The sequence below is a fragment of the Cynocephalus volans genome, chromosome X, assembly GCF_027409185.1.
Source record: "Cynocephalus volans isolate mCynVol1 chromosome X, mCynVol1.pri, whole genome shotgun sequence".
NCBI lineage: Eukaryota > Metazoa > Chordata > Mammalia > Dermoptera > Cynocephalidae > Cynocephalus > Cynocephalus volans.
In genome coordinates, this window is record NC_084478.1 from 137,579,974 (window position 1) to 137,605,616 (window position 25,643).

At 34.8% G+C, this 25,643-nt stretch overlaps 1 protein-coding gene across 3 annotated transcripts in view; it reads right to left on the bottom strand.

Annotated features, from left to right (window-relative positions):
- The window catches only part of TENM1 (teneurin transmembrane protein 1), a 559,047-nt gene that overhangs the window by 288,689 nt on the left and 244,715 nt on the right, over positions 1 to 25,643 (bottom strand). For all 3 annotated transcript variants that reach the window (XM_063082943.1, XM_063082944.1, XM_063082942.1), the window contains exon 5: positions 18,568 to 18,806. In XM_063082943.1, the coding sequence (XP_062939013.1) occupies positions 18,568 to 18,806 (239 nt within the window). The remainder of the gene's footprint in view (positions 1 to 18,567; positions 18,807 to 25,643) is intronic.

The following is a 25,643-nucleotide window of genomic DNA, read 5'->3' on the forward strand; positions in this document are numbered from 1 at the left end:
AACATGTCTATTTGGGTACCTTATCACAGGTTTAATATATGATCTCCATTTGCAGTTGCATAACAGGCCCATCTGTGTATTCCTTATCAGACAGACACAATTATTTAGTGGTTTCATCTCAAGTCACAGCACCAATAAGTGCTCTCCATAACTCAAATCTTATTTATTTTTGTATTATTATTTGCTTTGTGGAGTCAGGAGGAATAAGCAGCATAATGATGGGATAATTTTTTTTCTAAAAAAACAGTTTAATAAATGATACAGCAAAAATATCAATTTAGCCAGGAATCAGCAGTGTTCATTCTTTCTTAAAATTTTCTTTTTCTTTCCCATTTTACTTCATTTAGGCTCAACTAACTCTCCCTTTCAATTTGGTTCAAATCTCTGCCCATCACTTCATCATTATGGATGATGGGAGTCTCTTAAGTTCCTAAACAATCTCTCACCCTCTTTCCTGATTTGAGTACTTATTAGTAATGATATCCATGTTCTTTAAAAAAATACAAATAAAACTGATGACTATGGAGAGTAAGAAACAGACCCACACAGCTCTCTCCTCCTCTTACCCAGTTTTTCCTGCATATATTTAAATTTTAAAGATTGAAATGTATTCATTGACTTATGTCCACAACCTCTGGTAACTGATGCTTTGAAACTCACTTTTCTGATTTAGCTTAGTGTAGTCTTAGCCATAGATAAATGGTGTGTCTTCCTGAAAACTTTTACATATTGAAAATTAAAAAACCCTTCCATTACCTGATTATTCACAGTTAACATTAAAGAGCAGGGCTTATATGAGGCTAGGGAGGCAGGAGAAATAATAGAGAAGATGAAAAATGGATGAGTAGTAGAAAACTACTGAGCCTTCTTAGCTGCCTTATATGATTTAATCATATGGGAAGGTAGAGAATGAATGAATTGGTGAGAATTATAATGAATCCGTTTGTTCTGGGTTGTCTGGAACAAAATGAGTCATTATAATCTTATATACATCTTATGTACAATCTTATATACATTATAATCTTATAACATCTATGATGGAGTTTGGATGTGTTGTCCCCTGCAAAACTCATGTGGAAATTTGATCCCCACTGTGGCAGTGTTGGAAACTGATTGAGTCATGGGGGCGGATCCCTTATGAATGGATTAGTGCTCTCCCTGGATGGGGGAAGGGCGTAATGACTTCTTGCTTTATTAGTTCCTGCAGGAGCTGGTTGTTTATAGAACCCTTGCACCTTGTCTCTCTCTCTCTCTTGCTTCCTCTTGCCATGTGATCTGCATGTACCTGCCGGCTGCCTGCCACTTTCCTCCATGAGTAGAAGCAGTCTGAGGCCCATGCCAGGTGCAGCTGTCCCAGAATAGTAAGCCAAATAAACCTCTTCTTTGTAAATCATCCAGTCTCAGGTAGTTCTGTTATAGCGATACAAAATGGACTAATACACACCATGACAGTGTTCTTCTGAAAGAGTAACCAGTGTATTATCAAATGGGGTTGATTCATGATGAGGATCCTTAAGCCTTCTCCTACTTTCATAAATAGTTTTTTATTGGCTGATTACTATGTATTAGATGTTGTCCTAGGTGCTGAGGATACAACAGTAACTGGTTACAGAAAACCCTGCCCTCCCGGAGCTTACACTCTATCTAAAGGGAGGCAGTTGTCATGTGGTATAGTAAAATGCAGGGACTCTGGAGCCAAGGTTCCTTGGGTCAAATCCCAAACTCTGCTACTAACCAGCTGTGTGACCTTGGGCAAGCTGGTTAATCTTAGTATCTCAGTATCCTCACCATAAAATGTGCATAGTAATAGCACCTTCTCCATAAGGTTGCTTTGAAGATTAAATGAGTCAGTACATGTCAGGTACCTAGAAAAATGCCTGGTACATAATAAATGCCAAAAAAATATCAGCTATTATTATTAAGGCTGGTTAGTTCCCCCTTAAGCTGGCCTTTCCAAAACCATCTTGGAAGTGGAGATAGGTGGAAGGCCATTTGATCCTTTTAACCCTCTACTTTCCTGTCCTAAGAGAGGAGTGTGTAGTTCTGTCTTTTCTGGAGAGAGTAATATAGAGGGACTCAAGTCTTTGAGACAAATTCAGCTGCCATCCTCACACAGCTGTATAGCAGAGGAAAAAAAAAAAACCCTCACCTAATTTCCTAATTCAAAATCCTTGACTTAATTTAGAACAGGCATTCATTTCTCTTCCCAACCCCCCACCAACATTCCCCAAAGCCGTTCATTTCCTTTTTCCATCATCATGACAGCTGGAATGTGGAAGCTGTATATTTTGAGTTTTCTTAGTAAAATGTTTTCAGAAATTAGAGCATCCTTAAGCTTTTAAAAGATGTTATAATTTCTTAGTAGAGTACACTTTTTACAAAGGGTAGCATAGAGCAGTTATAGTCTTATTTTGTGAAATATACTGAGAATTCTCACACAGCCATATAATATGAAATGTTTCCCAGAAAATTTTCAGCTGAGTTACCCAGAAAAAGCATGCATCTTGGGTGATGGATTCAACTCCAGCAAATGGATCTGTGCAGGTAAGGGGATCTGTCTACAACATAATAAAATCATGGTATGTTAGAGCTCAAAAAAGACCACAGACTAGTTGAGCGCAGTTTGGAAACGAGGTGTGGGGTTAACTTTAAAGTGAAGAAACTTGGCAAATACTACCTCAGCTGGGTTACCAAGATTACCATCATCAGTGATAGCATGTACACGATAGCATGTACCCTTGATATGATGTGATGATAATGGCACCTCTGTGGTCTTCCTCCCCAAAGCCCATAACCCCATTCTAAATATGGGAAAAACACTGGCAAAACCCAAATCAAGGAACATTCTGCAAATAACCTGACCAGTGCTACTCAAAACTGTCAAGGTAATCTAGGACAAAAAACTGTTAACAACCAGAGGAAGATAGGAACACATGATACTTTATGTAATATCCTATTATGGATTGGATCCTAAAACAGAAAAAGGACATTGGGGAAAAACAAGTGATATCCAAATCAAATATCAAGCTGAGTTAATAGTAATTATCAGTGTTGGTTTCTTAGTTATGACAAATGTACCATGGTAATGTAGGATGTTAACAATAGGAGAAACCAGATGAGGAGCACATGGGAATTCTTCATATTATCTTTGCAACTTTTCTGTAAATCTAAAAGTGTTCTAAAATTAAAAGCTTATTTTGGAAAGAAAATGCTGCAGACAAATCATTTGGTGCAGTCTCTTTATTTTACAGAAGAGGAAACTAAAACCTAGAGAAAGAAAATACTTTGACCTAGGAAACAGAGAACTGACACTATGACCCTATTTTTCTACCTCAGTCTCATTCCACCAAACCACACTGCTTCTGTCTTATTCAAGAGCAAGAGAAGATGTAATCCATTTCTTCTTTTCAATGACATTTAGTACTGAAGTAATTTCACAAGAATATAGGGCTAATAAGGCCAATGTTATAGGTTAAACTTTTATGTCAACCAGTTGCTTTTGCATGCAGAAAAACTCTTATCTTTGCTACAGACTGATTATTCAAACTAATTTTGTCCATCCATCTCAGGTAAGTACATAGAAGAGAACTGGAAGATCTATAAAAACCTTTCAATTAAAAATGAAATAATCTTTTTATTAGAACAGTTATTTTATTGGGTTATTGGGTCACATGTAACTGAGGTCAAATATACAGTATATATTTTCTACTGGTTCTACAATTTATCTTTTTTTTTTTTTAACTTCAATCTTCTTAGTATTTCTTTTAAAACTGATCACTTTGCTGTCCAAAGTCTTGATTTCTGTTTTTGAAACAGATTCAAATTTCTCTTTAAAGAAAAAGTAGGCAGTGGGAATTTCAGTCAACTTCATATCATCCCTGAAAATGAGTTTAAATTTTTTCTTAATATTAAAAAAAAAGTCTTGCCACTACATTAGTAGATGTGGGAAAAGAATATGGAAGTTTTTATTATTTTATATTATGGTTTAAAACTTAATGTTGATTCCTTTTTGTACAAAGTTAAAATATGCAGTTGATGTTAAAATTTTTAATGTGCAAAAATTCCTTATAAATCAATAAATATTAGCTGAACTTTCCTGTAGAAATGTGAGCAAAAGACATCAATAGGCAATTCACAAAATAAAAAGTGTGAATCAACAGTGACAATTTAAAATATCCAAACACAGTGATAATTTAACAATGTAAGCTAGAGGAGTGATATCAACAAGGTGGCAGAATAGGAGTTTCCAATGAACCTCCAACTTCATTGCAGACCCCAGTACCAAACCCACCCCAGTGAACCTGGTCCCAGAATGGCTCCAGCCCACACCAGCATCTGGCTGGCTGTCGTAGCCCCAAGCTCCAGAGTGGTCCACATGGCCGAGGCTCCTGGTCTACCTCTGTGGACCCAGGATCCAGGCCTTCCCCAATTCAAAACCATCCTCTATGGCCCCAGGCATCAGTCTGGCACCTGTGGATCCAAACTTCAAGCCAATGTACCTACTGACCCAGGCACCAGGCTGACCCACCCAAGCTTTCCAGCAACAAGTCTGCCTGCACATTCTGCTAGTTGTCCCACACAGAATCTCTGGATGAGTTGACTGGTGAAGGGCTTTCCTTGCTGAAGCCAGTCTGTATGAAAACTGGAAGAGGTGCCAAAGCCATGAGAATCATGAATAAAAAGGGAAACTTGTCACAACCAAAGGAACAAAATAAAGCACCTGTAACCAATCCCAAAGAAATGGAGACCTATGAACTGCCTAACAAAAATTTGAAATAGTTATTTAAAGACACTCAGTGTCAGATAGACAACTGAATAATATCATGAAAACAATACATGAGTAATATGAGAAGCTCAACATGGAGCTAACGAACACAATGACTGAAATGAAAAATTCCGTAGAGACCTTCAACAACAGACTTGATCAAGCAAAAGAAGAAATCAGTGAGCTTGAAGACAGGTCACTTGAAATTACCCAGTAAGAGGAACAAAAAGAACAAAGAATAAAAAAGAGTGAAGAAAGCATATTCGACATACGGGACACCATCAAACAAACCCATTTAAACATTATGGAAATTACAGAAGGAGCAAAAAATGAGAAAGGAGTAGAAAGCTTATTTAAAGAGATAATGACAGAAAACTTCCTAAAGTTGAAGAGGGAAATAAATATCCAAATTCATGGCATCCAAAGAATCCTAAATAGATTAAACATAAAGATATTTACACTGAAATATAATCAATTCTCAAGCATCAAAAAAAAAAAAAAAAAAAAAGAATTTTGAAAGCAGCAAGAGAAAAGCTACTCACCACATACAAGTAAACCTCTGTAAGACTATTAGTATATTTCTCAGAAAAAACCTTGCAGACTGGGAGAGAGTGGGATGATATATTCAAAGTGCTAAGAAAAAAAAAAAAAAAAAAAGACCTTCCAACCAAGAATATTATAACTGGCAAAGCTTTCCTTCAGAAATGAAAGAGAAATAAAGCCTTTCCCAGACAAAAGCTAAGGGAATTCATTACCATTAGACATGCCTTACAAAAAAATGCTAAAGGAAATTCTTCAAGTTGAAAATAAAAAATGGTAACAACTGAAAAAAGATATGAAAACATATGGAAGCATAAAATTCAGAGATTGATTAGCCATTCTGCAATGTATATGTTTCAAAACAACATATTATACAATAAATATATTCTATTTGTCAATTAAAATAAATAAATGAACAAATAAAAATAGGAAAATAAAATAAAACTCAGTGTAAAAGTAAAAATATAGTCAAATTCAGAATATTCTAATACTGTAATGATGGTATGTAAATCAGTTTTAACTCCAGAGAGACAAATTTCGTTCAAACTTTCAAAATAGATATACTTACTAGAATTAGAAAATAAAGACCAAAAATTCTTGCAACAAATAAATATGACATCCTTAACTGAATATGTGTGCAAAATAAAAATAATAATATTTCAGGGCATGTGAAAATTTTATGAAATTTAAATATTTGTCCATAAATGAAATTTTATTGGAACACAGTCATAATCATTCATTTATAAGTTGTCTATAGCTGTTTTGTGTTACAAGTTGAGCAGTTGTGACAAAGACTACAAGGCCTGCAAAGCTTAAAATATTTAGTATATGGATTTTTACAGAAGAAGTTTGTTGACTCCTCTAGGAGGGCTTGTGAATACAGTATTCCTTGAGTCTTTGCATGTTTAAAATTATTTTTCTACACCTTTAATAATTAGAGAACAACTGGTTTGAATAAAATCCTTGGCTCACACTCTCTTTCTTGAGTTATTTGAAAATGCTGGTTACCCTTATGTTGCTTTGTCTGTTGTCAAGATGTCTGATGCCAATCTGATTTTCTTTCTTTCATAAATGATTCCTCCCACTCCAAGACTCAGGGGATTATTATTCTTTATCATTAAAGAATAGTATTTTTACTAGGATATGACATAGAGTTGACTGTTTTGAGTCAGTTTTCCAAGGTACTTGGAGGTACTGCCAAGGTATTGAAGGTTATTCCTTTCAATACTTACAGTCAGGTCTTTTATTTCTGACAAGTTTACTTTGATTATAGTTTTAAATATAAGTTATATTTTATTGCTTTGTTTTTTTTCCCTTTGAGAACTACAATGATATGTAGTATGGGTATATTTGCCTATATTCTGTATCAGTCATTTTCCCTGATTTTTTTAACCTCTCCTTATTTCAACTCCATTCTCTTTGCTACTTTATCTAGTGCCTTTCATTATTGCATCTCATTATATTTTAAAACCGTTTCTCCCTTGGTCACCATTCAGTATAGCCTTCATTTTCAAAATGGTTTTATCTTTCTTTTCAATTTATTTCCTGAGCTCAGTCAACTCTTGTTTTGCACATTTACGTTCTGAGTTCTAAAATTTATCATTTGAGCCCTTTTTTATATCTTCAAGTGTTTGTTTAAGGATTCTTTATTAAGATTGAGACACTTTACTGTAGTTTTTTTCTGCATTGGGGTTGGTTATTTGGAGAGGTTTTTCATCAGTGGAATGATTGATTCTTAATTTCTACTTTCTTTTTATAGAGGTTTGTGTGGATGTTGTCTGCTTTTTTATGTTCATTGTAAAATCTTTTATGTTCCTGGACCAGCAACTAGAGTTGTATGCAGATAGGAGTCAGGAGTTTGGGTGACTTACTAGGTTACTAGATTTTCTAGTTCTTATTAAAGTGCAGTTTTTTAAATATCAATGATGCCTTTTGGATAGGGGGTTTGGTATATCCCTTAATTTTGTAATTCACTTTTGTTTCTTCAGTGTCCTAACATTCTACCCCTTTCTTTTTTCTTTCTATTTACCACCAAGCCTCTGAAGGACACCTCTTCCAAGTCAGTGCTTCCTTATTCTGAGAAATTGTGACTTCTCAAAGCTAAAAACTCTAGTTCTGGGCACTTTAAAGCACATTCCTTTCCATTTTCAGCAGCCAGTGTTCTGATATCTGTTCTCAGTACTTGCTCACTAAGGGTGGGACTTCTTTCTAATGGCAGTTTTTGATCAATTCTGCCATAGGTAGGTTCAGCTTTCATGTCTTCTTTTCCATTTAGTCTTTGACTCTCAGCTCTGGCATGGACTGCAGAGCTAACTCTGCTTAATTAGGGTGTTTATTTCTCTACTTATATGTAATTTGAAGTTTGTAGAATTCTCTGTCTCCTAGTTATGTTATTGAAGTGGGTTATGGGTGATTTTATTTGCTCTCTTGGTTAATTTGAATTTCTTTTGGGGGGATGGTGTAGAGGGATTCAGATTTAAGGAGCCAGCATTACCCAATGCAAACTCAGAACTCACTGTTAAAGTGTATTTTTACATATATATAATACAAATGCAGACACATACATCTGAACATGTACCTGATATCTACAGTACATTCATTTGAAATGAGTTTCTAATAACGGGGATGTAATTTTACCTGCCTGGTGTTTTTTATGTTCAATTCCAGGCATCTTTGAGATAGTTGGCCATGGTTAAGGTTATCATTTGTAAATGTGAACAGAGCAAGATTTACTACTAGGGTGACTGTGTTGTGTTTTCCTGTCCTTTGCATAATTTCTCCAACTAGATTTCTAAGCCTTGAAAATTCATAGTGAGTAGCTCATTTCTTTGGCTTAATGTAGTGATGGCAAATACTCATATATTTCAACTTCTGAGTCAACTCTAATTGCAGAATTTAGACTCAGCAGGAAAGAACTTTGTATTTGATTACATGTTTTACTACATGGTTGCAAGCTTACATGCCTACCTAGAAGGAAGGCAGGTAAAATAAAAGAGTGAAGAGGGTAGGATGGGTATTCTGGTAGACTGGAGAGTTCACTGTCCTTTAGGGAGCAGCCCTTAGTTATCTCCAGTAAATGGTTGTCATATTATTTTTGCCACACCAAAGACTACAATAATGCTTGGCACATAGTAGGTAATCAATAAATGTGTGAGAATAAAGGTGAATGCAGGTCTGAGGAAGCCAGATCTTTCTATTTTTCAAGAGAAGCCAGAAATTTTATGTAAACCACAGATTTTATGTAAAATCTCCTGACTTGAGTTTTTAAGTTTGTTGAAAGTATTTAACAACTTCTATGTGTACCATGCAAAACCTGTCTAGTTCATCATATTCATTTCTTAATTCAGGTTTTTTTAGGGAGTAGAAGGCAGGACTAGGTTCCTGATTTGGGGAATGGAGTACCAAGGGAAACTGAGACTGTGGGTTTTGGTAATGAAACAGAACAAAGCTAACAGACTGAAATAGTATTTGAGCCCATGACCTTGGCCTCATTAGCAGGAATGCTACTGAAACTCTCACTGAGTAATCTAAACATTTTAATATCTTTCTTACCTACTTAAATCACAAAAGACATACGTACTATAATTGCCTATGAAAATAGGACTATATTCCTCAGTTTGCTATGTATGCTAATAATGAATTATTTTTCTTTTGGGCCAAAAGGTATCCCTATCATTGGACTCCACATTCTTTATTTTATCATTTTTTGAAAGTGTATTTAATTGTGATTGCCCATTAAATAACTTATTTTAAAAATTACCCCCCCCCCATTGATGGATTCTGCACTTAACATTTTATTGATTTCAGAAGACTAGATTGTTGCCTATCATCAATAAGAGTTATATGCTGGCTAATCCAAGGGCAGGATTTGGTCAGGGAAATCAAACAAAAAACATACGCAAACAGGAAGAGGAGCCAAAGATACAAATGGTTTGTTTGGGTTTTGTTCAATCTTGGAACAGGCTATGTTTTAGGCATGACAAAGAAAGGATCTATTTGTACCATCTGGCTTTCAAATACTCCCACAGCCTCCTATGTTGGTAAATCTTAACTAGTGCCATCTCTGCAGCATCCTATATGATAATATTTGAGCTGTGCTATTATAGCCTGGAGTAGCACTGAGTGTCTTCAGTGCTTTACCACATTTTCCCACTGGCATAAGAACTTTCATCTCCGAAAAAACAAATACTTCAACTAGGTTCAAAAGTCATCTGACGCTTCAACTACTTATGGATCAACTGAGGCTAGCTTTTCCACCATGATAAGAGATACAAAGAAATCTTTTTGGCTCTCTGTTAGGTGGTGGGGAGACTAATGAACTATTTGTTAGCTTAAGAGGATTTGGGTTCATCAGGATTCCATGTTTAGAGGTAGCACATGATCTTTAGCAAAACCACTCCATTTTAGAAATTTCTACTTTCTTTCATAGAACAATATACTTGGTCCTAATTTCTTGACAGCTGGTATGTCTCTCTCTCTCTTATGCATTGAACAACTAGTATTAGCTTGGCTACTTGCTATGAGTAAAATTCAAAATTCTTTTCACTGCTCTTTTATTACTTTTATTAAACCCCATAATTTTATTAGTTAATTCTGCAAACTATTTGCAGATATGGTATGTATAAAATACATTATATGTTATCCTTATTTGCCATATTTAATATCTATCTATGTTTAAGTAAAATTAAAGTTCAATATCGAAGGGAATCTAGGGTCTTCCTTAAGTGAACAAGGGCAAAACTAAATTACGAACCTTGTCTACAGCATAAACAATGGGGTTAGATGATAATTACCAGAGAGCAAAATCTGCCTCCTCTGTATTAGGTAGTAGTGTGGCACAGGACGGTTGCTGTCAAAATCACATTTGTATTCGTTTTTGGTCAGGGCCACAACAACTACCTTATTTGAGAACTCAGCAACTTCCTCCGATGGTCTATGTACGGTACATATGCTAGCTTTAACTTTCCTGATCATTTGATCAGGACACTAAGCTAGTTTAATGTTAAAAAAAAAAAAAGAATTTCCTGTTGCCACATTTAACCTGATAAATCAGACATTTGTGAAGCCCTTCCTTAGAAACTCTTATGGTAAGCAATTACTCTGGAAGTTAACTATAATATGTTACATACAGTCTACATTAACTAGATTGACAATGTTTTGATGAGATTATGACAGTGAGTCATATTGGACTCTCTTAATTTATTCATTACTGTTCCATAGAGAGCAATAAGAGCCCCAAAGGAGAATTTCTTGAGAAACCACACTGTGACCTGAAATTTCACGTAAGTCTTGCCTTTATGGAGGATCCAGTGTAAGGTAGTGCTCTTATTTAAATGCTATCTATACTTTAGTTTAATTTGTTAATGAGCTTGTAAGTGTACCCAAAGAAGACCACCTTGTGGGATCATACCTAGCCAAGAATCTAGCCTTCCCTGAACAAATGATTCATCTGTAAAGAGCACCTCATACCTATTCTTTAACTAGGTCAAAAACATATAGGAGAATCACATTTTTGTTCTCTGAGTCAGAAATCTAAAATTCTGATATACTTCCCTCTGACCATCCTCTAGCTCTGCAACTAGCTCACAGCCATATCACCTGTACAATATTACCAAGATCTCTAGACACTTGGGCTCATTTCTTGTTTCCCATGCCATCAGCTTCCTCCCCCTGTTTTCCTTCCCTACTAAGTTTTATCCTTCAGGTGATCACTTCAAAAATTTTATCACCAGCAACTATCATGCCATTATCTTTTCATCTTCTTGTTGCACTCGCCTTGCAAGCCTCTACCTTGGTGCAAACCGTGAATAGTTCATATTTCACTTAATTACTCTTCTTGAAACACTCTGTGTGCTTGGTTTCTCTACCTCAGTCATTTACAAATATTTTAGTTTTAGGACTTCTTTATACTCTTAAAAATTACTGAAGATGCCAAAGAGCTTTTGTTGATGTGGGTTATATCTATTAATACTTATTTTATTTAATAAATCATTACATTTTAACATACATGACATTTTATGATAAATAATTTTATTTTGCAAAACCAAAAAATTAGTGAGAAGAGCAGCATTGTTTTACATTTCTGAAAATCTCTTTAATGTCTGAATTAAGGAAAAAACAGCTGCATTCTCATATATGTTTCTGCATGCAATCTCTTGTGATATCACATGTCATATGGCCTTTACACTGGAATACTACACTGTATACTCCTGAGAGAATTATGTTGAAAAAGATAAATTACATCTTTGTGGTATTATGAAAGCAGTTTTAGTTTATAGACTCTCTGACATGTCTTGGAGTCCCTAGTGGTCCCCAGACCATACACTGAGAACCACCATTCTATCTCCACCATCTAAGTTTCCTTCCAATCTTTCTAGTTGGTCTTTCTTAGTCTGCTTAGCATATTCTTCTTCCTCAGCCTTCTTGGATATCAGTATTCCCCAGAGTTCCAGCCTTCATGACCTTTTTTTCCTTGTTATACTCCCATGATTTTGGTGTCCTCAAAAGTTTCAGTACCAGGTATTTAATAATATATTAGGTATGTTTACTCGTAAGTCCATTTTCACCCTTAAACCTCTTCCTTCCATTTCCTATCTTGGCTAACAGCATCACCATCTACTCAGTCCATAAGCCAAACAACAACTCTTCTCCCCTGTCATATCTAATCAGTCACTAAGTTGAGTGTGTTTTATCTTCTAAATACTTTTCAAGTCCATCTCCTTCCCCATTCCCCAACTATACTATAGTCTCCTAATGTGTCTTCATGACCTCAATTTTACAACCCCCATCATCCTGCCTGACAAAGACAACTTCAATAATGCCATTAGGGTTATTTTTCTTAATGTAAATTTGAGCAAATAATTTTATTTCCCAGTGGAAAAAAAAATACACACACACACACATATGTGTATATATATATATATGTATATGTATATGTATATATATATGTATGTATATATGTATATCAACCTCCTCATTTATTTTTGGAATAAATTTCAAGCTCCTCACCATGGCTTAAAAAGCCTTTCATGACCTGCTCCTGCTTACCATCTTCATTTCCTGTCATCCTCCTGTGTCCTCCATTTTTTGCTTCCTCACATATTCCAAAATACTTATATTTAATAAAACATATTATACTTTTTCATCTCTATATGTAGGGAATATTGAAGAACACCAAATGGATAAGTTCTCACTCTGCAAGATGCCATCTCTTAGTGTTGACTGTGATGAATCAGATATTCTGTTGGTGATACTGGTCCTCCTCCCTTTGGCTGTTCTTTATGAAAATTCAGTCACATTTCTGTTTAAAATGGGTTAACCTGCCATCTGTTTAAAAGCCATTGCTCTAATTTAGTTTATTCTTATTCACTTCAGAGTAAGTATAGCTTAATAACTTATGCAATGTGGGTCTAAAAATATTCACATAGCATATCTATATATGTATTATATATATAATTTGGGTGGGGAAAAACTGAGTTAAGCAGGAGCTAAATTTCTCATTTATGCAATAGAATTTAAATTATTTACTCTGAAGTCATAGATTTCTTGAGAGAGAATTTTTGCTGCATTTGCAAGGTTGATTCTCTGTGTTCAAAAATCTCTTAAGCATGCAAAACTCCAAAATTAGTTGCCTGCTGTCCAGTCCCTTTTTATTATGCCTTCCAGTAGATCTTTACCTATTTCACAGTCTCATTTTAATCTCCCTACCCATGATAAGAAAGTGCTGCATGAGAAGTACTTAGTAGGGTGATTGCCTCTCCTTGAGACAATAAAATAATCTCATGACACACGACATGTGTTTACTATCCACTACTCACCCAAGAAATTCTCTCTCTTACTCAATACCTTAAATCCACAGCATACTGGAGTTTCAAGAAAAAAAAAATAAGTACAGTGTTTGCCTTTCACCAAAATGCCTTCATTCTGAACAACAGGAACTATGGTTCTTGTAATTAGTTGTATGTGACACAGATTCATCCTGTCATTTTAGTATATTTAATTTGAATTGGATTTATACTTTTATTTATGACAGGTAAAAGTGCCACTTAACATGGCAGGGATAAAACTTATAGAACATATTACACTAAAAGGTGATGTAAGATGAATACATAAATCTTGTTTAAAGAAATGTTCTGATAAATGCATGGATGGCAGATTTATAATTAGACTGAAGTTACACCACCATTTTCTATATCTTTGTTTACAGGGATTGTTATAAAGTTGGTAGATTCATGAATAAGAGGCAAAGTTAATACCAACACAGAAACTGGCATTATTATCATGATAGGGTCCACGAGAGTGAACTGGAAGAAGAAATAAGTATTAAGCATGACTGATAACAGTCTATAGGATAATGTAAAATGCTTTTTAGCATTTTATGCTGACTCATTTCTTGAATGTAATAAGCTATAATGTATTTTAATGAAAATGTGTTTCAACCTAGATATGGCCTCCAGATATAAATACAAAACTATTTGAAATGTCAAAACACCATAGAAGAGAGAAATTAACTAAATAAAGGCAAAGTGACAGCTATTTTAGATGAAGCAGAAGGAAACAACAAGCTCATTAGAAGATTCTTGTGAGACAGACATTCAAATTTGAAAAATTGTTTTATATGACTTTGGAAAGAAGGGAAACAAAAGCAGTTGATGTAAAGATAAATTATATACTCTTCATGCTTACCTCAGCTCAAATTAATAATCTTCATAATAATCCTGTGCCACTAATAATAACCATTAATTTTTATTTAGATCTGCTAAGCAGTATCCTGGGTGTTTTACATGCTTCAAGTGATTTAATTATAAAGAAAACCCTTGAGGAAGGTACTATCAACTTCCCATTTTATAGATGAGGAAACTTAGGCACAGAGACATTAATGAAGTTGCTAGTAAGTGAGTTGGTTTTTGGCAAACATTTATCTACATTTATCAAATAATATGTGAGGGAGCATACTTTGATTTAATGGGAAAAAAACTTCATTTCTATTTTCTCTGTTAAAAAGTCTAAGTTGTTGAATTTTCCAAAGTCAGAACATGTCATCTCCCATTTTATTTCTTCCCTGTATATGGAGGTAGTTGCACTTTCTTTGTGAGAAGCGCAAAATGAACACAGTCCACTCCTCTCATTCTGTCATTTTCAGTACTTTCTTACTCCACCATAGTAACAGCCCCAGGAAGTAGGGCAATTTGGGCTAGTATAAAAGAGGCAGAAGAAGGCACTAAAATCAGAGTTACTCAATTTTGGTGCAGAAAGTAATTTAATGTAGGTCATTTGTCCTCTTGAGTAGTTTCATCCCTAAACATTGGCTGAGTGAATTGGGCTCAATATTCTATCTCTCCAAATTTTATTGTTAATATCTATTCTGGTTCAACTTTCTTCATGTGGGCCTTATAGTATGTCATGACAAGACTTACAGACTTAAATTATTTTTTCTGTAGGGTTTGAATACTACCTGAATCCCCTGAAGGTGGTATGAATCACTACTAATTTCATGGCAAAAGAAAAGGATCATCCATCCATTAACTAATATTATTAGGTCTGAGTGCCAGAAACCCCTACTCCCCAACTCATTCAATGCAATAGCCCATTTGACCCTAGGTGCAATGTATTCCTGTGAATTTCCACTGCCTCTTATACAAACTGCTGACTGTGGAGAAACTTGATCAAAACATCAAAGATTTCCAGAGAAGCCGTGTTTGTGCCCTTCAAAACTGTTGATGAAGTACCTTAACCTCACCTTCTCTTGATGCCTTGCATATGGTCATCTGTCTTCCTGACGACTACTTCAAATGGCTTATTTGTAAATTCAAGCAAATGTGCTTCTGACTGGCACTGATACATCACTGATGCCAAAATATCAGAGAAGATGAAGCATAAGGACATATTTTTTGATTCAGATGGAAAATATTACAGATTTATGGGGAGATGATGACAATAGCCATTCCATGATATCTTCATATAATCAGTATCTTTCCATGCATCTCTTCACCAAGTTTTATGACCTCAAAACTTATTCAAAGAAATTATTTTCTTGCTGACCCAAAAGGTGTTCAGATGGGGCTGGTTTGCTGAACAACCCAGCTCTGGCTTCTCACGTGCTAGGTTTCCACTGCTTTCCAATGACCACTTACAGGGCCATAATGCATAGAAAGTTTATTGATGTCCCATGGATATTGATGTGATTTTCCCTAGTGGATTGAGGGCAGCACAGCATGTAGCCATTAGTATCTAAAGGTTATATATAATGGATAATAGAGGAATACGAAATAGCAAAAAGGAATTTGTACAGGAAACAGATGCAGTAAATAGTTTCAGTGAAATATTTTCCTTGGGTTATACAGCAACTACAAAGGGGGATTGAAAAGAAATGATGACTTTTACAGACTCAGCAATAGTCGAGAATGAAATGGTTTCATATTTTGAAATATAATACTTTTTTATTTCAACCACAGAAAGCCATTTAGAAATCATTGTATATTACAGTTCTTATGTAGCATCTTTCACCTGAATGCCTATTTATGAATTTTTACTCTACCCATCTGAGGAGCAGCAATATGGCAATATGGGTGGGGTAAATCAGTGAAGAGATTTTTACTGATTTACCTAAGGTCACATAATGTCCAGTTCATGACAGAACCAGGAACAAAGTTGTAGCGTTTGCCATACACACCTCCTCATTGTGAACCCATTCAACCTACTGTGCCAGCATTTTGCCTGACATTTCTGAGTCTAAAAAACTCACAGTAAATGATGTCAACAGATATCTCTCACCAATCAACCAGTCTTAGTTGCACTCACCATTGCAATGGAGGACCTGGTATATTTAACAGATTTTTAATTTAATAAGAAAAGAAAAAAGAATGGTGGACTTATTTAGTAGACTGAGAAGTAAGTGAGCTGTAAAGTTTGCTGCAGTGCTGGAAGTGTAGCAAAGCCTAGTGCTCAAGAGCATGAGCTTGGAGGCGGTCTGCTCTGGCTTGAAGTTCAGGGTGATCATTGAGCTCTTGATGGCAATGTGACCTTTACATGACCTCTTAACTTTGCTGTGCCTCGGTTTCCTCATTCATAAAATACATATAATACTGATATCTACCCTTAAGGATTGGTGTGAGAATTAAATAAGCTGATACAAGTATAGTACTGAGCATAATTATTTTCAACAAACTTTTACTGACAGGATTGCTATATGCCAGTCACTGTTCTTGGTGCTGGGATATAGCCATGAACAAAAGGATTGATTCTGGGAACTAGTGAATTTTAATGGTGAGTAATAATTATAATGATAATAATGGTAATAATAATAATAATCAACATTTATAGGCTACTTACTATATTTTAGGCACTATTCCAAGTGCTTTACTTATACTAATTTGTTTAATTCTTTTAACAACCCTATGTTATAGATAGTATTTTAAGCCCATTTTTATAGATGAGGAATGGCAGGCCTGAAAGGTTAAATAATTTGCCCACGATAACATGCTTAATAAGTGGCAGAGGTCTGAAAATCCATGCTCATAACTATTGCACTATATTGCCATTGGTTATCCTATTTAAAAAGGCAGTCCTTGAAATGACTAAAATGTTCTACTTTCACTTATGAAATGAATAAATATATAACTTAATTAAAGATGTCTCAGAATATACAATGAAGTTTTTAATACAGGAATGGCCACTGTAATAAATTTAAATCGAAACATAGTTTTGAACACAGTATAAACCTATTAATAAAGAGCTTGCAATTACTTGGATTTGTTTATATCATGGGTTAAGTCTTCTATCTAATACATTAGTTCTCTATACAGTAAAAGTTAACAGAAAATAATTCATGGTAGTTTGTCTCATAATTGAACAAGAACATTTTAAAAGGCTCTAATTTATGTAAACTTTTAGATTATTCCATGTTTTGAATTATTTCACATTAAAATTGTGTTTGAGTTTCAGTGCTTTCTCATTCCCTACGTCCATCTCTTCACCAGTATTTCTCATTACAGGTTATTACAAACCAAATAAACACACATGTTGGGTTATCCTGAAATGCCTGAGATAAAAGACACATTTTTGATATTATAGGGTAATATCATCCACATTTAATAGAAGCATTGTTCAAACATATTCAGATTGTGTGATGACAATATAAAAGAGAATTATGAACATCAGCATAGGCTACATGATGCTATACTTCAGACATCATCAGTGAATTCCCTATAAAATGTATGTTTAATGACTTACTTCCCCTGTTCTATGACTCTTACACAAACTGGTTATGTGAACTCTCTTATCGTTCACATTTTGGAAAAATTGGAATCAACCAAACATACTTTATTATTTGTAATTTTAAGAAAGTCTAAATCCCTTTTTATCTACCTCTCAGAATCATATTTATTGTGTCTTAGTGGGTAATTCTGTTTTAATAGGAAGCTGGGTTAAACCTGAGAAGAAGTTACTGGTGACAAATCTGGATAGAACTTTTTTCTACCATGATATTCTACTTATTCTAGAAGTAGTGCTTCCACAAAATACATGTTTCTTAGGTTAATTTACATTTTAGACTGCAGAACTACTCAAGCAAGTAAGTTAATATTCAGTCAAAATAAAAATGCCATCCAGACAAATCAATACAATTTGCTATCAAGTGCGGGTGACTTTAATCAGAGGGACTCAAGAACAACAACATTTTTCTTAAACGAGGAAACAGTGTCTTAGGACCGTTTTACTTTACCTTCCCAAACATAGTAACCACACATATTTTTCAGACATTTACCTAGTGAAAATAAGAATGTATTTCTTTGATCCAGTGTAAAAATCTGGATTCTTGGGAAGAAATTATGCACTGGATTTTCTGATAGCTTCCAAATAACTACTGCTTTGATAAAATTGCTACCTGAAAATTCGGTAGCAGTATTACTGTTTAACTTTAATTTAAGAAGCTATTGTAGATTGGTACTTATGACTTCTAATGAGAAAACCATAACAACCTTTTAATTGAAAGGAAAATGGTTAACTACAGTAATTGCAATCAATAAGACTGTGTTGGTAGCATAAATATTTCTTCTCAAAGTGCATTTCTTACTTGCCTTAGCAGTATTTAAGGTTAGGAAGCTAAAAAAAAAAAAAAAATATAAATCCATTTGTTATTTATAATACTAACCCTTGGTCCAAATTTGTACATCCCAGCGTTGAAAGAGAAACCCCCACTCCCACCACAAGCAAAACAAGGCTTTGATTAAGAAGAAAACTGAAGCATGAATGAAAAGGCTTACCAATCACATAGGCTAGTAGCAAGGCCAAAGTCACCGTGATTGCAGTGGCGCTCAAGGCCGTGCACTTCCAATTGCAGCACCTGTAAGGTTTGTTAAAGGTAAAGGCAGGTCGGGAAAAGGTGCTTCGAGGAAGTGGCCTGGGAGGGGGCGAGTACACGGTATTGGACGTCAGAGGGTAGTTCTGACTGGCTGCACTGAAGATAGCAGAGGAACCAGATCCATGTTTGAACAGGAAATGCCTGCGAAGAGGAAACAAAAGTTTGGGCTATAAAAACCAAAGCCAGTTGCTACAAAAACACAAACTCCACTGATTTCAAACAATCATGCTATGACAACACTCAGGGGAAGTGGGAGGTGCTCAACAAAATTTTAATATACCTGAAAGGTAACTCTAAATTGTCCTTGCTGGTCTCTCCCTACTTTTCTTCTTTTCTCATTTAGGTCTTTTCTCATTTGGATCTTTAAGAGGATAAAAGGGGTCCTGTGTTTTCTGACTTGCTCACTAGTGAGTGCTAATATTCCACATTTGATTTTATACAGTATACTCTTCCCTTTCACTAAATATAATCCTCAAGAGTTGATTCAAAACAGAAAGAGATGTTCCATCAGGCATTTTGATGATAGGATGGCCTAGACACTAATGTTTGAGATTTTCCTCACTATCTAACTTTAGAGACTAGCTTTCACAGTCATATTTGCACCCAACATTTTATTACAAAAAATATCGAATATACAGCCAAGTTGAAAGAATTTTATAATAAACACCCATATACTCACCAACTAGATTCTACAGTTAACATTGGACTATACTCACTTTATCACATATTTATCCATCTCTCTATTCCTCTCTGCATCCATCAATCTGTCTCAGCTTTTCAGCATTTTGAAGTATGTTGCATACATCAGTACACTTTTCTTCACATAGTTCAACTTGCATATATTATTATCTAGAGTTTCGTTTCATATTTTCTATAGATTTTTTAACATAAAACTTATACACCACAAAATGCATAATTTTAAGTGTACATTTGCCGAGATTTGACAAATGTAATCACCTGTGCAACCCAAACCCCTATCACGATCTAGAACATTACTATCACCACGGGAAGTTTTCTCCTGCCTTTTCTAAGTACATCCTTATCTCCACACCCAGAGACAACCACTATTCTGCTTTTTTCTCCACCATACATTTGTTTTGCCTGTCATAGAACTTCATACTAACAGAGTCTTGTTTGGATTACTACAGGATGATTATTAACTGTTCGCTGTTGTTAATATGGGCTGTTTAGAAACAGTATTGATGTATTCACATGGAAGAAGTTGTAAAAAGCATATAAATGAAAGCATAGTTTTTGTGCATGTACTTTACACTTTTTGAATGCCAAGTTCCATGAGTTGTGCTGAACCCTTATTATCTCATTTAGTCTTCACTTGTATGAAATAGGCTATATCATTATCTTCATTGTGCATTTAAGGAAATGGAGGCCTAAAGAGGTTAAACAACTTGCCCCAATTCACCTAGCAAGTGAATGACATAGCCAGAATTGGAACCCAGGTCATTTGGGCTCCAAAGTCCTTAATTTTAACCACTCTACTGTGTAACCTGTGGCAATAAAATGCACCACTAAACAAAACACATTCTTGAGCTCCATTTTAATGTACAACACAAACCCATCTACTAAGCAAAAAGGCAACATCACTTTGTACATGTAACATATACCTAAATGCTAAATCATTAAGATTAATTTAAGAGTGATTTTTAGCTTTCGTATTTAAAGAACAAATGCATTTGTATTTAAAGGGGAAAATAAAAACAAGTTTACATGCCAGTTAATAAAAAATATCTACAATAGAGAATTTTGCTTTAGTATCATGAGGTTAAAGATTTTTTAAAGGGCTAGGTTGCTGAGGGGAGTGCAGATTCACAAATCTTTCTGGAGGACACTTTGGTGTTATGTATCAAAAGACCTCAAATATGCATTTTCTTTGATGCAACAATTGTGCTTACAGGAATTTATACTCAGGAAATGATGTGTATGACAATGTACATAAGAAACCATTCATTGCAGTGTTATTTATAATAAGAAAAATAAACATCCAAATGCTCAATAATTAGTATTTCATTAAGTAAATTATTTTGCGAACACAGAATACTATATAACCATTACAAATTGTGTTGTAAGAGAATATCTATTCATTAGGAAGTCCTTACGGATATTGCCAAGTAAAAAAAGGCATACTTTTAAAGAGTATGGACAATAAGATACATTTTTCAGAAAAGAAAATGCGTATGTGTTCATGGAAAAATAATGATTTGTCTTACTTTTGGACAGTAGGGGTATTTTCTGAACTTTTCTGCCTTGAGCATGTATCGATTTTGTAAGTAAGATAAAATAGATTGCTTGAGGGGGAGGTGGAAAAAATTAACTGGATGACATCAACCAGTAGAACAGTTGGTTCTATTTAACCAAACACAATTTACTGAGCACCAAGAAGGGTCAGGCACCAAGTTAGGCACTTTATGTGCATTATTTTGATTCTCCTATGTCTGCGATTGATACTATTATCCTAATCTTACAGATGACTAAACTGAGACCCAAAGAGGTTTAGTAGGAGTAGGGTGGTGATAATAGTAATTATAGTAATAATAAGAGGTAACACCTGAGTGCTTTTTGTGCCAGACATTGTTCTAAATACTTCAGAAAGTATTATATCCTTCAATCTTCACAACAGCCTTATTACAATGAGTATTTCCATTTTACAGATGAGAAAACCAAAGCATAGAGAGGTTAATTAACTTGTCCATGATCTCACAGCTAGTCATTGGCGAAGCTGAGTTTCACACCCACACGATCTGGCTTCAGAGCCACTGCTCTTAACTAATACACTATAGTACATTATATTAAGTTTACGTATTTAGTGGACACATTAAGATTTGAATCCAGGCCAGTTAAGGCAAAGAACGGTCATGCTTTGTGTTGAATTTGGCATGTGGATGATACTGAATTGAGCCATACTATTACCCTGTTCTCTTTGGGACTAATGATAAGAATGTGAGAACGATGGCTACAGACTCACAGAGTTGGAAGGAAACTTCAGAAATCATCTAGTAGCCCAACTCCCTTATTTTGTAGTTAGGGAAACTGAGGCCCAGAGAATAAAAGTGACTTACCTAAAGATACCATAGGTTGTTAATAGCATGGATGAAATTGAATTCTGGGACTTCAGAAATAGTATATTTCCATTGCCCTTGCTACCTGCCGACCACAGTCTTCATGGGATAGGACCAGATTCTAATCACCTGGGTTAACTGACCTGGGATCAACAAATACCATCTGTTCAAACAGTACTACATAATACATGTCTCTCCTTATGTATGTCACATGTTCTTGTGGTAAATTTTTAATACTATCTTAACTATTTTGGATGAATGAATAAGCATTACAAAGAAGCCACCTTTAGTTGATGAGAACCTAAAAGAGTTATTGCTGCTTCTAAAGGCATCCAATGTATCCCCAGAATGAATAAACAGTATATAAATAGTAATAAGAACAAATATATTTTATTGAATAAGTGACTCATAGCATTGTGCTCTTTCCATCTGATTGTGCTTCTTCTCACAAGCTTTGAAATAATCTCCTCTGTGCCATAAAGGGGTGGATTTCTTCTTTGATGTCTGGTTAGCTCTTCCAGCCTATGCTTTTTCCTTTGGCCATCTAATTTACTAGTGAGCAAGAAGTGTAGCACTTTATAAGCAGCATAGTGGCGTATGCTTTACCTCCCCAACCCTGTCCTGTGGTGCCTTTGGAGATGACAAAATGTCACTTATGTATAACTGATCCTATATAGCAACATTCTGATATGCTCCAGCAGTACAGCAGTATGGGGCTTTTTTACTCAATGTTCGGAGATAAAATATTCAGTTCTTTGCATATTTATGAAGGAGAACAATTGGATTTTTGAGACAATGTAAAGTGGCCCAATATGTTGGAAATTGATTTGGTTTGGTGTATCATTAAGGAGTAGAAGAAAGACAGAGAATTGTTGGCTATTATGATGGCAATTACAAGCAATAATCAATATCCCTGAGCACTATAATTTCATCCTGATGTACACCAAAGGATTTCCAAATGCAGTTTCGTAAGTAAAATATTACAGCATAATGAATAAATTCAACAGTTGCAGCAGAGCAACATTTAAACTAATTCATATTTGAGTGGAATCTAAATCACAGTCCTCAGTGAGGTAGATAATAAAATGAATTCATATACCAAGGTTCTTGTTTTCTTATTAACAAGTTCAGATTAAGATTCTATGCTGAAAGTGATCTATACTTTGATGTGTGTCGTGAAAAACAGCAATGCAAATGCTATGTATTGTCATAGGCTTTGCAGTCCATTGTTGGGAAGTGAAACTAGTGCCTAAATGTGTTTTTGCAGTCCCTGAAGAAAGTAGAAGCATAAAGACAAATGCACAGTGCTAGACTTCAGCTATGTGCTCATAAAATCAGATCATCTGTCTAAGCACATTGCTTTTCCCTGGGGATCTGAGGATATACTAAAATGTTGGTATCAATTTCATACAATTGGGGTTTTTTTTCCACAGAGCAAATGATAAAAATGCAGTTCAAGAGTTTATGTGTAAGTAGTACTCTTCTTTGCATCTGTTCTAATATTCAAGTTCAGATTTAAAAATGAAAGCAAGATATTGCCAAAAGGAAATGGCATATAGGGAAATTGAAAAAAAAAGAGATCTTAGAGACTGATGAGACCCAGTGGTGGTAAATTGGAATATAATAAATGCTCCTGTAAGGATTTTAAAATCATCTATAAAAATGGGGGAAATGTACTCTCTTTAAACTCCTCATACTACATAATTCTGAGAGTATCTGTTGCACTAAATAATGTAATTTAATGTGGCACTTAAAATTCTATAGGAAATAGACAGAAATCTATAGCTTTCTAACAATGGATGCATAAATAACCAATGATTTTGTCTTTTACATCTTATAAACATTCTTATGAGATACATATCTAAACCTGTATTCCCTTAGCTATAACCATTTGACTCATTTTTATATCCAGAGGAAGGAATTCAGGTTGCTTCCAGTAAGAAGCTGAGGTTGATTTAAAAAACAAAGAAAACTACAAGTTCACAGAGCCAAATCACATTTGTATAGGAGAGTGGAATTTAGGTATTTATTGTTTTCTTAAAAAATATTATTAAATGCACTTTTACTGTGATAAAAACACATAACATAAAATTGACCATTTTAAGCATTTTAAATGCACAGCTCAGAACTGTTAATTATATTCACATAGTTGTACAATCTCTAGACCTTTTTCATCTTACAAATATGGAACACTATACACATTCAACAACTCCTCTTTACCTCCTTCCGCTAGCAACCACCATTCTACTCTTTGTTTCTATGGTCTTGACTACTTACATACCTCACATAAGTGGAATCATACAGTATTTGTCTTTTCATGATTGGTTTATTTTACTTAATGTCCTCCAGGTTAATCTATTTTGTAGCATATGACAGGATTTCCTCCCTTTTCAAGGCCAAATAATAATCCATTTTATGTATGTACCATATATTGTTTGTCTATTCATCTGCTTATGGATGCTTGGGTTGCTTCCTCCTCTTGGCTATGGTGAATAGTGCCTCTATGAACATAGGTGTGCAAATATTTCTTTGAGATCTGCTTTCACTTCTTTTGGATAAATACCCAGAAGTGATATTGCTGGATCATATGATAGTTCTATTTTTACTTTTCTGAAGAACTTCCAGAACGTTTTCCACAGTGGTTGCTATTTTACAATCCCATCAACAGTATACAAGTGTTACAATTTGGCCACGTCCTCGCCAACACTTGTTATTTTCTATTTTTTGATAATACCTATTCTACTGGGTGTGAGATGATATCTTACTGTGGTTTTGATTTGCCTTTCTCTGATGATTAGTGATGCCTTACAAAAAGCTAACCCTGGGGTAACAAACTGTATTCTTCAACTAACTGCTACATAAAGAAGGATTTCATTTTATTTGTCCTAGAATTCTTTCCTCCAAATATTAATCCACCACTGTTCACAAGTCTCCTCTAAAATCTGTATGCCAAGTGTTGATAAAAAGCCTATGCTCTATTCATGTTGTTCATAATTTTTAAGGATTTTTTTAAGAGTTTCAAGCTACCTACCTAAGCCTTAATTTTCCTAGGTTTAAGTCTTATTTCTGTAATCTGTTTTCAAATGGAAGTATTCTGTGGTCTAGATTGGTACTCTTGTGATTTTGTAAGTAGGATAGTTAATAGCTAATGGGAGAGCTCTTTTTTAAATCTTTCTGTGGCCATTGTCATCTCTCTTTTATTCAGAAGCAATATCTGCCCTACTTCATCAACTGCCTTGGCATTTCATATACCTTGAGGGCAGGAAATAAGTCTTAATTTCTAGGTAGGTTGTCTCTTACTTCAAAAGTACTCAATGAATACATATTAATTTGCATAATGCCTTTGCTTCTTCTAAATGGCTCTTGATTCACTGTGAAGAATAAATGAAGCTTGGAGTCTCTAAAGTAAGTGTTTCACTTGTGAGCAAATATCTCTTGGTTTACTGAATGTAAAGGAAAACTATAAGCTTTTATTTCATTTTCACATAGTCTAAAATAAAACAAAGAGAACAAAGAAATGGTTGATTCATATTTCATCTCTTTTTGTGAGGCATTTTGGTAAAAAAGAATTACTGTTAATAAAAAATACTAATCATTTCAAGTCTTATACTTAATATTTAATCCATTTTGAGTTGATTTTGGTATATAGTGAGAGGTACTGGTCTAGTTTCATTCTTCTACACATGGATTTCCAGTTTTCCCAGCACCATTTACTGAAGAGGCTGTCCTTTCCCCAATGTCCTTTTCTTGATGCCTTGTGAAAGATCAGTTGGCTGCAAGTATGTGGGCTGATTTCTGGGATCTCTATTCTGTTCCATTGGTACATGTGTTTCTATGCCAGTACTATGCTGTTTTGGTTACTATAGTTTTGTAGTATAGTTTGAAGTCAGATACAGTAATGCCT